Here is a 13,424-nt window from a genome sequence, read left to right as displayed (position 1 = left end):
TGCGGGTAGGGTTGATTTAGTTGCTAGAGAGTAACCATTGTTGGTTTTAATTATTCTCATTGCAGTGCATAAAGGTAATACATTTTTGTTTGTTTTCACCATTCACATGTATGGTTTCCTTAAGTGAATACATTAAATGCATGAGTAAAATAATGTTTTTCCAATGTTGAAATGATTTTGCATTTCTATCTGGTTGAAAAGAGATTACTTGACCCTGTTCGCCTTGAGTGTCATTTTTAACATTTCTTGTTATTTAGCTCCTGTTTAATTTAGTTTGTTTTTTTCCCTAGGATCCAGGGCTACCACCACCTTCCCCTATAGTTGGCCTTAAACCCTTGCAGTTGCTAGAAATAAAAGCCAGGGGGCGCTTTGGATGTGTCTGGAAAGCGCAGCTAATGAACGAATATGTAGCTGTGAAAGTCTTCCCGATACAGGTTAGTAAACTAATGTTTACTTTCTTAGCAGGCAATATTTGTAGTACGTTTTCATTGCTTCTTTTAACTTGTTGATGGTAGGACTAATGAAAGACAGAGTAGGACGTGGGCAGTGTGTTTGGAGAAGACATGAGCAGCAGTGGCATATGTACAATGCATATCCCTTCCTCAATTTCTACTATTAAAAGTAATTTGCTTTACACAAATGTCAAAGTTCATGATGAGTTTAGTTGCATAACCCATACACCCTGCAGCTGTCGGGTGTAGTAATCACTGCAGTCTTATTTTGATGTAGGTTCTTTATTTAGCAGCCCCAGACAACATTGCACAGGCAGAGGATCCTTCACCACCAACTTCCTCCACTCCAACCGCCACCCATAGAATTCCCCACACCAAAGGTTCTAATGTTACATCATAGCACAAGACTGTGCTAATCTTTCAATATACATAAGTGTAAAGAATTACATACATTACCTACGTTACAACACATCTTCCCTTTTTATATTTAAAAAAAATAAAAATAATAGAACTTCCATACACGTATATCTTATCACATAAATACACTACAAGCAAGTTACACATTTTCTTTTTAAATTCATACAGGTTGATAAAAACAAATGTAAAAAAAAAAAATCTAACAGAAACAAACATAATATTTTTCCATTAAACTGTATTAACACATACAAAGTCATCAAACCTCTTTGGTTTGGAAATAATCCTACCAAACCTTCCAGTGTTGATTTGACTGTCATTGTTTGTACTGTTTTGTAAGTTTTGTGTACCTGTCGCTTCATTTTCACGCAGCGAATGCTGAATACTATCATGAATTGGTGTTTCAAGCGCACACGTTTTACTGTCACTCCTCACTAATCTACTGTATAAATTTACCTCTTCACTACTCGCCTTTTCATCTGTTTCCAACCAATCATAACTCTTGACATTCTCTGTTTCAGCTTGTTTAACATTCCTACACTGGGAAACCCTGCCCAAATGCCACACTTTCCCATCACTTAATTTAACTGCGTTACGGAATACTTCATATACTTTCAGAGGCTCTGAATATCTTCTTTCTCCTTTTCGAACTTTTCTCTTTCTCACTTTAACCCAATCTCCACATTTTACTTTGGATTCTCTTGTTCCGATTTTCTTGTCATACCACTCCTTATATGCTTGTTGGGCCTTGTTGATTTTCAATCTTACTTGATCAGGTGACCATTCAACTCGCTTACCAGACGATAGCCAACCAAGATCCTTGCTGATAGGTTCACGACCTCTCATCTAGGAAAATTGACTTTCCTCAGTGACGCTACTGGGAGTAATTCTGTAAGCCCAAATTAACTTACATAGCTCACTTTCCCAATTCAAACCATTACTCTTGGCCAACTGGATACTCCCTTTGATGACCCTGTTGAATCGTTCCACTAAACCGTTTCCTTCTGGATGGTATAATGAGGTAGTGATGTGGATTACACCATTTCTTTTAAAAAAATGTTTGAATTTCTCAGCCACAAATTGAGGACCATTGTCAGTAATCCTAGTTTTAGGTAGACCTTCTCTTGTAAATATTTGGTCTAAAAATGTAATAATTCTTTCACATTCTGCCTTATGAACTATTTCAATCTCTGGCCATTTTGAAAAATGGTCCACTGCAACTAGAATAAATTTGTATTCACCATTATTGCATTCCACCGGTCCCACCACATCCAAACCTATCTTTTCCCAGGGCATATTGGGACAAGCAATGGGTAATAAAGGTGGTTTAAATGTTTTCGGACACTTATCAGAACTATTGCATTCTATGCAGTCTCTTATTTTTTTTTCAATTTGCTTATCAAGACCAGGCCACCAATACCTGCTTTTGATTCTTTGTTTAGTTTTGGATATTCCAAGATGTCCTTCATGACATAAATCTAGGATCTTTCTCCTAAGAGAAACTGGAGGTACAGCTCTTCCACCTCTGTACATCATATCGTTTTCTAAATAAAGTTCATTTCTCACCTCCCAGAATTTTTTTCCATCTGCCCCAAGATTTTTTTTTTCAGGCCAACCTCTATTTATGTAACCAGCTATTCTTTTTAAACTGTCATCCTTAATCCATCCTTCCTTCCATAATATCAATACCTTCCATCCCCTCATCAAATGATCCAGCCACACAACTCTCCTCACCCATTAGTTCATCTACATTTTTAATTGGTAATGACATTCTACTTAGAAAATCAGCTACTTTGTTCTGGACTCCAGGCCAATAGTGTACATCATAAGTAAAATCCAACAATTTTATAGACATCCTGCTCAATCTCGGAGATGCATTTTGTAATCCAGCAGTTGTCAAAACCTTTGTTAAAGGTTTATGATCAGACCTCAACAAGACATGCAATCCCCACCCAAATTGACGAAAATGGTTCAATGCCCACACACATCTAATGTTTCTCGCTTTATGACTGAGTATCTCTCTTCAGCTGGGGTCAAAGACCGTGTTACAAAGGCAACAACCCATTCATTGTTCTCATCATCACACTGTGTTAGTACCGCCCCCAACCCTTTATTACTTGCATCTGTTGTCACAATGGATTTGCATTTGCGATCAAATCCCTTCAGAAATGGTGCTTTACAAATTTCAATTTTTAAATCCTGAAACACCCTTTGACACTCATCTGACCAAATAAATTTGGATTTGTTCTTGAGTAATTGTCGTATATGATACGTTTTTTCAGAAAAGTTCCTAATGAACTTGGAATAAAATTCAATTAAACCTAGAAAAGCTCTCACAGCCTCTTTCCCAGCAGGACAAGGATCCTCTTTGATAGCTTCCACTAAAGCTTGCTTCAGTTTAATGCCATTCTTGCTGATGCTATGACCCAAGTAAACCACTTCTTCTTGAGCCAATTTACATTTACTATACTCTATTGTCAAACCTTTCCTCTTAAGGATTTCTAGAACCTGTTTCAACTTATTGTCATGTTCCTCTCTATTTTTACCCATGACTAGGATGTCATCTTGGAAAAACATCACCCCAGAGATTCCACTAAATATATTACTCATAATCCTTTGAAACATGGCTGCAGCTGATGCTAGTCCAAAAGGCACTCGGGTATATTGATAACATCCAAAAGGTGTTATGAACGTTGTGTATTTCTTACTATCCTGGTGTAATGGCACCTGATGGTAAGCAGATTTTAGGTCAATAGTTGAAAACCAACACATATTCTTTGTTGCGAAAAACATTTCATTTATGCGTGGTAATGGATACTGGTCAATTAAGATGTTTTTATTCAGCTTCCTAAGGTCCACACATAATCTTACTTTACCATTGGAACGCCTTACAACTACTAATGGAGAAACCCATTCTGCTGACTCAACTTGCTCAATAATGCCACCCTCCACCAGGTTTTTCAATTCATTATGAACCTCCTCCTTAATAGAGATAGGTATGTGTCTAACCTTATGAATACTTGGAATTGCTGAAGATTTGAATTCTATTTTGTGCTGAAAATCATTCAACAGCCCCACGTTACCAGAAAATAATTCTGGGTAAGAATCCAATATTTCTTCCTTTCCCTCCAAATTTTCTTTAATTGTCAACACTGGATCTGGACTGTTGGGGTTCAAAATTATTCCAAAATCACCCTGATCCGTCCAACCTAAGACTGAGGGTCCCTTTTTAGAAACGTACAATTTGCACTGTATTTTCCTTTCTTTAAACTGAAATGCTAACTCCCGGAAACCCACTAATTCCATTTTGTCTCCAGTATAGCTCTTGACAACAACCTCAGATTTGTCAAGATGTGTGCCTAATTTTTCCACCAATTTATCCTTCCATACATCTTCATTCACTATAGTAAAGGGTGAACCTGAATCTGCAATCACCTTAATCATCACCCCTCCTACCGCCAATTCACACCATGGTTTCATCCTTTTAACTTGATCTACACCTAAAATGTCGTAATCTATACAAAACACCTGATGAACATTCGTATTCTCCAAATCATCGGAATTAGTCAATGTCCTCTCTAATGTATTTAACATTCACTTTTGAGTTAACAGATTTCCTCCTGCAACACCACAATGAGAACACTTTTGATTCCTTGCGGGCATTTTTTGAAAAATGCTAAGTGGTCAGTGCTCCCACACCTATAACACTTCTTTTGTTCCACACTTATGGGTTTGCAATTATAATCCGTTGCTTCTTGAAGCTTTTTTTTAGTTTCACCACCTTTCCAGTATTTTGCATTAGATATTTTGTTAACTTCTTTTATTTCTTGTACTTCATCCATTACCGCTTTGGCACATCTACTGTAAGTTCTGCTTTCTTTACTAGAGCAATCACTTCCTTTAGAGGTGCTTCACCGTTGACCCACAGTTTACCCTGAATATTTGGGTTGCTCGCATGCATAATAATTTGATCACAAATAAGTTCTTCTTGGAGTGGGCCAAAACGACATGTTAACGCCAGAGCACGAAGTGCAGCAACGTAGTCATCAACATTCTCAGTTTTTCCTTGTTTCCTCTGGAAAAACGTATACCTATCTACAGCAACACACACAATAGGTGAAAAATATGCATCAAGATCCTCCAAAGCATGCGTAAATACATTCCCTCCTTCTCTGGGTTTCTTTTCAATCTGATTGTATGTTTTAAGCCCTCCTGGACCTAAGCAATACAGAAGTACCTTTTTTTTTTTTTTTCTCCGGTGAGAAATCCTCTTCCTCAAAAGTGTCTATATAATTACAAAAGTACTCTTTCCATTCCTTTCAAGGCATAGTGGGCTCCCCTTTCGCAGGAATAAATGGTTGAGGATTAGATAAGTTCAATGAGTGTAATGCACACATGTTTCACTGCTTGTAATGAGATGGCAGAAACAAAGAAAATAACACAAGTGCACAATATATCGGTTACATTTGATAATAAACAGCAATGTGTTAGTAATAGAGATCAACTAACGTGAACAGTTGATTGTAATAATACAATTGTGTAAAATGCTGTTATTACATAAAAGCCCAGTAGGTGGTGCAGTTGTATAACTTTTTAATGATATTAAACTCTCCAAATTGATTCCACATTCAAAATGTTCGAACGTTCGTGTTCGTAATCAGCGGTGATGATCAGCAGAGAATGATTGACTCATCTGTCAACAATATAAGCTGTGCTGATCAGCGAATCTTTGTAATGCTATGAGAAATTTAACTAACAAGCTGTGTGGAACAGCAAATGTACCAGAAATATGTCTGCCATGAGGAGACACTGTGGGTAAATTCACAGTGCAGTTATATCATATGGTAATGAGGAAACACAATCCTCGAGATCCGGCAGTTGAGGACTGGCTGGGAGACGCATAAATTAGGTAATGGATTTTAAATGTACTCACGTTTGTGCTGAATTAAGCGTATACTTGCCACAGCTGAATCCGTCCTCTGAGACTGTCGAAGTGCATTCCTTGTATGTTTAGAGGACTCATGTGGGAATGAACGAGTATTATGTGGCTCACTAATTAACAGTTTCCTTGGTCCTCTTCAATCCTGTACTGCGTCCCATTCACCTGCCAAGCTTGATTATTGTAGGGCCTACAGTATCATTGCAACAGGCAGAGTAGTGTCACTGCCTCTCCATCAACAAAATCTGCTTCACCACGTCCAGGGCTGCGCCACTTTTGTCGCCAATTTCTGTAGTAATCACTGCAGTCTTATTTTGATGTAGGTTTTTTATTTAGCAGCCCCTGACAACATTGTACAGGCAGAGGATCCTTCACCACCAGCTTCCTCCACTCCAACCGCCACCCATAGAATTCCCCACACCAAAGGTTCTAATGTTACATCATAGCACAAGACTGTGCTAATCTTTCAATATACATAAGTGTAAAGAATTACATACATTACCTACGTTACAACATCAGGTCTATTTACAACAGTCCTGGATGGTCCCTACATTCATATTTAACAGCAGGGCTGCACACGCCTCATCAAAATCAAATTTCTTGGTGTTTTATTATTAAATGTAAAGGTAACAATCAGTTTTTTTTTTTTTTTTTTGCACATTTCCCAAATTCGAGAAATGATTGCAAGATCGCTAAAATTTTGCTCCGATTACAAAAGTTTGGTTGCTTTATCAAGGTCATGGACCGTTAATACATAGTATACTTTAGTGTGTTTTTGTACATTAGCATGCATTAAACTGATTTACCCCAGATAATGTGTTCTTAAAACGTGTTTTGCTGTGAATAATTTTATATAGTGAAGCATTGACAGGCTTCCAGTGCAAAAAATAGCATCGATGTTTCCCTGAAGGTACACCTAGTAGTGTAGGTACGGCAAGTATTTAGTGAACGGTGTTGGGTCACTGGTGTTAATACTATACTTAAAATCCCCAGCGGGTTGGAGATAAATTGTAAAGAACAGTTGTCAACCTTTACCTTTCACTCGCCTTATATAAAGCGATCGATTCAGCAATTGTACATACAACTTAGGGAAATTTGTTAGCTTTTCGTACAGCACGCACAAGAAATACCACATCACTGCATTCAGGAGTGTTCCGAGTGCCTAGCGAGTGTATTGTTAAGTGACTTTGACCTCATCCAGGTAGGGAGAACTAAAATGCCGTTAAAAGAAGAATACTGGAGCATATTAAGACAATTCAAAATAAATATCCGAAATACTCAAAGGTAGCTCAGTGTACAGAACAACATCCTGAAGAGATGGATTTGAAATCCTTTTATCACACTCGCAGCTGGTCACCTCCACCCCGCAATGTTCTTAAGCTAGGCAAAGCAAGATCAGGGTTGATCGGCACATGGGGATTTACCTGGTCACAACCCGGACCATGAATTTCAATATTTATTGGAAGAATAGGTAACGAAACAGTCGGTCACTGGGAGTTGCAGATCCCATGCTCAAAATGGTACCCACAACGAATACCACTGTGCAATAATGTAATGCTTCCACAGCTGGCAGTTACTATCAAACAATGTGATTATAATAATCAGAGCAATTGCTTTTATAAACAGCCATGAAATGTGGATTCAGATACTTTTTAACCCGTTGACATTGCTAGTTGTGCTTTGTCCTTCTGTATAACAGTGTTAGTCAGTTGTCCTAAGGATTTGAATTGGAGACCCATATATCTCTCCTTTAGTTTTGTATTTTAAAAGTAGAAGCAAATTCTACAAAAAAAAAGCCCAGCCCTGCTCATTCAAGGGGTGGGCTAACAACTGTATTTCAGGGGTTGGGTATTTTTTTATCACCCAGAGCCCGAGCCATGTGCATTTCTATTGCCAACAAGATGTCTTAAGGCCGAGTTTGTATTTCTACATCAATGGGCCACCCTAAATACATAGAGCAAACCTTGCAATGATAACTTATTATATTATATACCTCTCGAGCCCGTATGTAATTTCAATCATTTCTTATTTATTTAAACCAAAAACACGATTTGCTCAATATAGTATATTGTGGCCCATTGATGTAGAAATCCCGACTTTGTCCTGGGTTGGGCTACCATATATGGCCAGGGATCCTGTTTGTGGTTAAGGCCGAATTTGTCCTACGGGCAGCTAGGCATTCATTTACCCTTAGAAATGTCAGAGCTCTGGCATATTACTGCTCAGTCAATCAGCCTCGCTTTTACAGATCCAGTCACCACGAAAAATGCCATCCACTTAAGGCCGGCAATTAAGAAGACTGACTCTGTGTACAGGCTGGATGAGGGATCCGGAGCCCGCCCCCTACAAAGGCATTGCTTCCTTTTGCAGGCTGTTGGGGTGAGGCGAGGGGTAGTGTTGGTTGGTGGTGGTGGTGGTGGTGGGGAGGGGGGGGGGGTTCATGTTGCCACTGGGACTCGAGGGTGGGTGCAGAAAAGCCACTGTGCTCCTGCATTTCCCCAGAGAGAGGCTGATGTCCACTTATTGGACATCACAAGACCGATCTGAAGACGCTGCGGTTGAGGAAGGACTACGAAGCTCATTGTGTCTCTTAGGCTGTAAGATGAGGAGTGAAGAGGGCCTCGCGTTTCCTTCTGTGTTACCTCTTTTGGGTGGTGTCTCAGTGAAAGGTGGCAGTCCACCCTAATGAGTGAGTGTGTGTTTGCAGGGTGTACGCGCATTGTGGCCTTATATGTGTGCACACTGAGTGCTGGTTGTGTGTTGCGGTAACACAGATGGCTGTGTCTATGAAGGGGTCAGTCTGTGTATTTCTGTGCAGGGGAGTGAAGCTTATAGTGGCGCTTAGTCGGGTAGGGACAGTGAATGTCTTTACAGGATGTCTTTCTGCTGGATTGATAGTGTCATGAGATTGGTGGGCGTGCGTGCAGTGGCTATGGTGGTGCGTGTGGGCGTGCCTTTGCAACTGTACAGAGGGTGTCAGGCTATCTGTAGATGTTAAAATCATTGATCCTTAGAGATGATTCTCCTCTGCTCGACCCTTCACCAGTTCTCTCCCAGTGCGTGTAAGTTATACCAGGAGGAGAAGAAGAAAGGCAAAATGGGAAGAGGACAAAGCGAGTAAAAGATGAGTAGAGAAAGAAGAGCAGGGATGTCAGAATTTGAAGGCTAGGATTAAGAAATAAATGAAAAATGTGAGCAACAAAATAGGAGAACAATGAAAGACTTCAAGCCCCACCAGACCTCAAAAAAGGGTGGATGGGGTGCAGGTGGATATTGTTTAAAAGTATGAAACCAACTGAGTGCGTGAAGATGTGATGGGGATAGGCCCTGCAATGTTCCCAAACGGACTGCAGACACAGGTTTAACTTGTAGATGACCGGTTCTAGCAGTGGGTAAATGCACCTACTGTATTGGTCAGCACGTCTCCCTGCTGGTGTCAAATTCTGTAAAAGCTAAGTGTTAATTACCTAATGCAGATGTGTGTCATTGAGTGGTCACAGTTTCCAATCCTCTTAACGAAGTAGGCAAATGCATTTGCTAAGCAGATCTGCGTGTACCCTGTACTCCAGTCCGAGCAAACTCCCTCCCTCCCTCCTAGTGCTATTACGTTTTTAAACCAGCAGAATCATAGCGAGCTTAAGCTGACGAAACATTAAAACCTAATTGAAGCATTTGCTCCTAAAATAAACCCATGTATACGTCCCCTCACATCTCAGACTCTCCCAGTATTTGCTCTTAAAGTTTTACTTTAGTAAGTTTGAAAGCTTTAAATTTGTTAGTCCGTTTAGGTAAACAATATTAAAAACAGTTTTTGGCTGAGTAGTTGATTTTAGGGCACATATGGAACAACGGGAAGGGTACATTTCAGTAGCATTTTTCCACTTTGACCTGTCAGTCATAAATCTGTACTCGGCGACAGCCCATAAAAGTTAAATAAATAAAAAATGCTTAAAATGCGAACGGTTGTCAATGTTTCTAATTTTGGAGCAATGTAATATACCAACAATACCTTACGTTCAAAAGTATAATTCCATAAACAGTTTAAAGACCTGATAACACGTTCTTAATGACATGACTTATCTAAAAATATTTAAAATACATAAAATGAAAATTCTCATAATACAGTATTTTTTATGTTGCCAGGTATTTCCTGATCCTAAGGGCAGTTCTAATAAAATTAGTTAAAGCATAGCAATTATTTGCCCAATTTAGATATTGTAAAAAGGTCATCACAGTCCGCTAGTGCCTAATGTTCACGTCTCCTAAAATAGGGATTAATAAGGATTTATAAAGTGCCGAACAGTATGAAGTGGACAGTGCTTTGGTTGGAGACCATATTGCATGGGCAGTTTAGAAATACCATTGACCAAGATCTTTGCGATGGAAAAGCAATTTGTGTGCCCAGATGTAGACGGGTAAGGTCACATTTAAAAAATGAGGTAGACATGAGGTCCACATTAGGTTCTATCCCCACAGTAGTTGAAGTAGTTGTATAATTTATTACTGACTTAATGTTTTGAGCCTTCTCATTTCGCCCATTGAAGCACATACTGTAATAAAGTGATTTAACAATGTAACAAGTTCCTTTAAGCTGGCATCTGTACAAGTCGGGTTCAAAAACACCTCAGGGGTTACCCAGCCTATAAAAGGGGTTCCTCACATATGCTATCCAGGGAATTTGGTCACTTTTGTTAAGTTCTAATTAATCCTTAAAAAAAAAGAAAGTACCAGCTTACGGTTTGCTCCAACTGTTAAGCCGTTGCAGGAAAGGGGCTATGCCAACAGGCTTTTCTAAAAAGGGGAGGTCTATCTTTAAGTGCTAAGTGTTTGCAGCAGTGCTATTCAGCACTGATCAAAGTCTGCAAATAAAAAAAAAATTCAACCCTTTGTAAAGTTGCAGAATTACTATAACCCAAAATACCTGCTTCATAGAGGTCCACTGGTGCAAATTTTCTCTTGTAGATTTGCATCAATTCATGAACAGGGTTATGCGATAACATGCAGCCGAACGAGAAAACAGCCTCCGCACCCCTAGTTAACTGTTATGGTATAGAATTTAAAAGGGGTCTCCAATTTAACACAGAGCTAAATGGTCATCACAAATAGTGTTTCCAGCACAGTGTCCCCTAGTTTGTAAGATTTGGATCACATGTCTTGATGAAAGAATTTTGTTAAAATTATCTTCAGGCCCAAGTGTTCCATGAATGTTAAAAATAGGTTACGCTACAGCTGTAGGCCATTTGCCATTGTCATGAGGACAGCATTGTTTGCATAGAGCACAATGGGTATGGGATTGTTCCCCATTTGATAAAGGTCCCTTCCATTACATGTTAAACGTCCCGCCCCTTTAATACATAATAAGAACAGGAAAGGGACCAGAATACAGCCTCGTCTCACGCTTCAATTAAACTAATTTGCAAAGTGCAATACCTCTGTTTGGCAAAGCAAACCTCCCAGGTGCCCCAGAGTGAATGTCTAATCAAGGATAAAAGTTCCTTTTCCAAATCATTTCTTCTCTATTATAGTTCACAGTTTAGCATGGTCAACCAGTTCAAAGGCACGGGAGAAGTCCATAGAGGATAAATGTAAGGCTTCGCCCCTGGCCTTGATATATTTGCAAGTTAGCAAATCAAGATCAAAACACTGCACAGCCGTACGTATTTGTGGATGAAACCCCTTTTGAACCTCCAATAAAATATTATGTTCCTCCTTTCACTCTTCCAAACAAGAAAATAGGACCTTGCTCAAGATTTTAGTTGGAGAATCCAATTAAAAATAGTGCAATAGCAGCTATGTTGGTTCCTATCACCTTTTTAGGTCAAAGCCTACCAGACAGCGCAGCAGTCTGGTTTGCTAATTACCTCTTGGACATTCTGAAAGCTTCAGTGAGAATACATTTAGCCCATTGCTTACCACTGGCTCTGTGTTTTGTAACTCACATTTGCGGGCTTTCTATTAGCTGGCTTTATTTGTTTGTCTGTCAAGCTTCAATCTGTACCTCCCGTGGAGCATAGCCTATTAACTCTGTTCTTCCAAGTTCTCGCTTTTTGTAAACGGGACTTTAAATCTTGTTCTTATGTTGTCACCTATGCTATGCATTCAAAGACAGAGGTCAAATGCCAGAATTAGTCTTCCGATGGAGGTTGATGTTTACTTTTCTTACTTCAACATCAAAGTGAGAGGATTTGTGACACTCTTGCAATGAAAGGAAAGGCTTTTTCTAGCACACAACCAAATTTAAATATCTACATAAAATTTGCAGTTATTTCAGAATAAATCATAGTGGATTGGAACGGAACGGACTGTCATACACTGGCTACGTCTCTGTACGACCATCCTCTGCACCCCTCAATTTAGATATTGGTGTTTTTTGGGAATTGGAGTTGTTTGACGTAATCAGGGAATGATGTATATGTCAGAAATCGTTTCATTGCGATTCCTCACTCATTTGTATTATGACGGCGATCTTGAAATCTTGTCCTAATTGCTATCGGAAGTTCATGCTGAACTACCAACATCTGGTTTGCGAATTCTGAGGGGCCATTAGTTTGAAGACTTTTGCGCTTGTGTGTGTAGAGACAATGTATTCCTTAGTCACTCAGCTTCTGTGCATATGTTGGGGCAGTCTGAATGGAAGAGGCAGAAGAGAAATGCTCCATGTTTTAAAATGTGTTTTCTGAGAGGAAGAAGACTTGGAGGATGCTGGGAAAGCTCATGGAGAGCACAAACACAGTTTGTCCTTATAAAAGGAATTTCCATTTTGAGCTAGGTTATAGGGCTCTCTTATTTAGTTGAGACCCAGTTGTTATGTGTGGTAGGTAATGGAGATCACCATTCTGATTCTGTCCTTGAGGAAGATACACAGGGGGTTGGGATAAATGTACAGATTAACTAGCGGTCAGTACCCAAACCTGCCAGGATAAGAAGCTTTCAGAATCGTTGACAGGTAAGTACTCCACGTTTCTGGTAAAAACACCATAGTTTTGCCATCCGTGATCACAGAAACTCTACCCTGTATGTCGTCAGTAAGTCAAAGAGGTTGTTTGGCTCCCATTCTACTGTATCCAAAAAGGCTATTTTAAGGGTAGTGCTTGAGTGCATCAGCATCACTTTGGCAGACAATTAACCTCAAAAAGCGAAGCAAAGGCATACAACCTCAAAAGATATGTGCTTTGGGGAGACATACTTCTAACTCTATTGAGGTCAGAAGGAAAAAGTGGGCACTCAAGGTAGAAATGGTGTACAAAAAAGAAAAATCTAAATCTATTACTGCTTATAAAATAGCAATGCATGTGTGGTTAAAAATACCCAGACAAAAGAAGGAAAAACCGTTCAAAAAAGCAGATAGAGCACAGTAGAAATAAGAAGTTGAACAGAAACAAGTCTATGTAGCTTAGGGAGCAGGAGGAAGATTCAGAGGAGATGTTTTATATTCAGGCAGAATCTTTCTTGGAGGTTATTGCTTCATATTTTCTACAGGCCAGGGTAGACATACATCCCACTAGAACATCTTCACTTGATGTTTTCTTGTACCACAGAGAAGTGAAGAGATGAGGTGTTTTTCAATTGCAGGTGGAAGTTGGTAAGGGAGGATACTAGCTTTCTATTATACTTTAAGC

General features: G+C 39.4%; 1 protein-coding gene across 2 annotated transcripts in view; it reads left to right on the top strand.

The window, feature by feature from the left end:
- Nucleotides 1-13,424, top strand: part of ACVR2B (activin A receptor type 2B) — a 384,657-nt gene that overhangs the window by 222,215 nt on the left and 149,018 nt on the right. For both annotated transcript variants that reach the window (XM_069211087.1, XM_069211088.1), the window contains exon 5: nt 291-434. In XM_069211087.1, coding sequence (XP_069067188.1) covers nt 291-434 — 144 coding nt within the window. The remainder of the gene's footprint in view (nt 1-290; nt 435-13,424) is intronic.

This window comes from Pleurodeles waltl, chromosome 10 (assembly GCF_031143425.1).
Source record: "Pleurodeles waltl isolate 20211129_DDA chromosome 10, aPleWal1.hap1.20221129, whole genome shotgun sequence".
In the NCBI taxonomy this organism is placed as follows: domain Eukaryota; kingdom Metazoa; phylum Chordata; class Amphibia; order Caudata; family Salamandridae; genus Pleurodeles; species Pleurodeles waltl.
The sequence above is the reverse complement of the archived record's forward strand: the minus strand, read 5'-3'. Positions and strand labels throughout refer to the sequence as shown.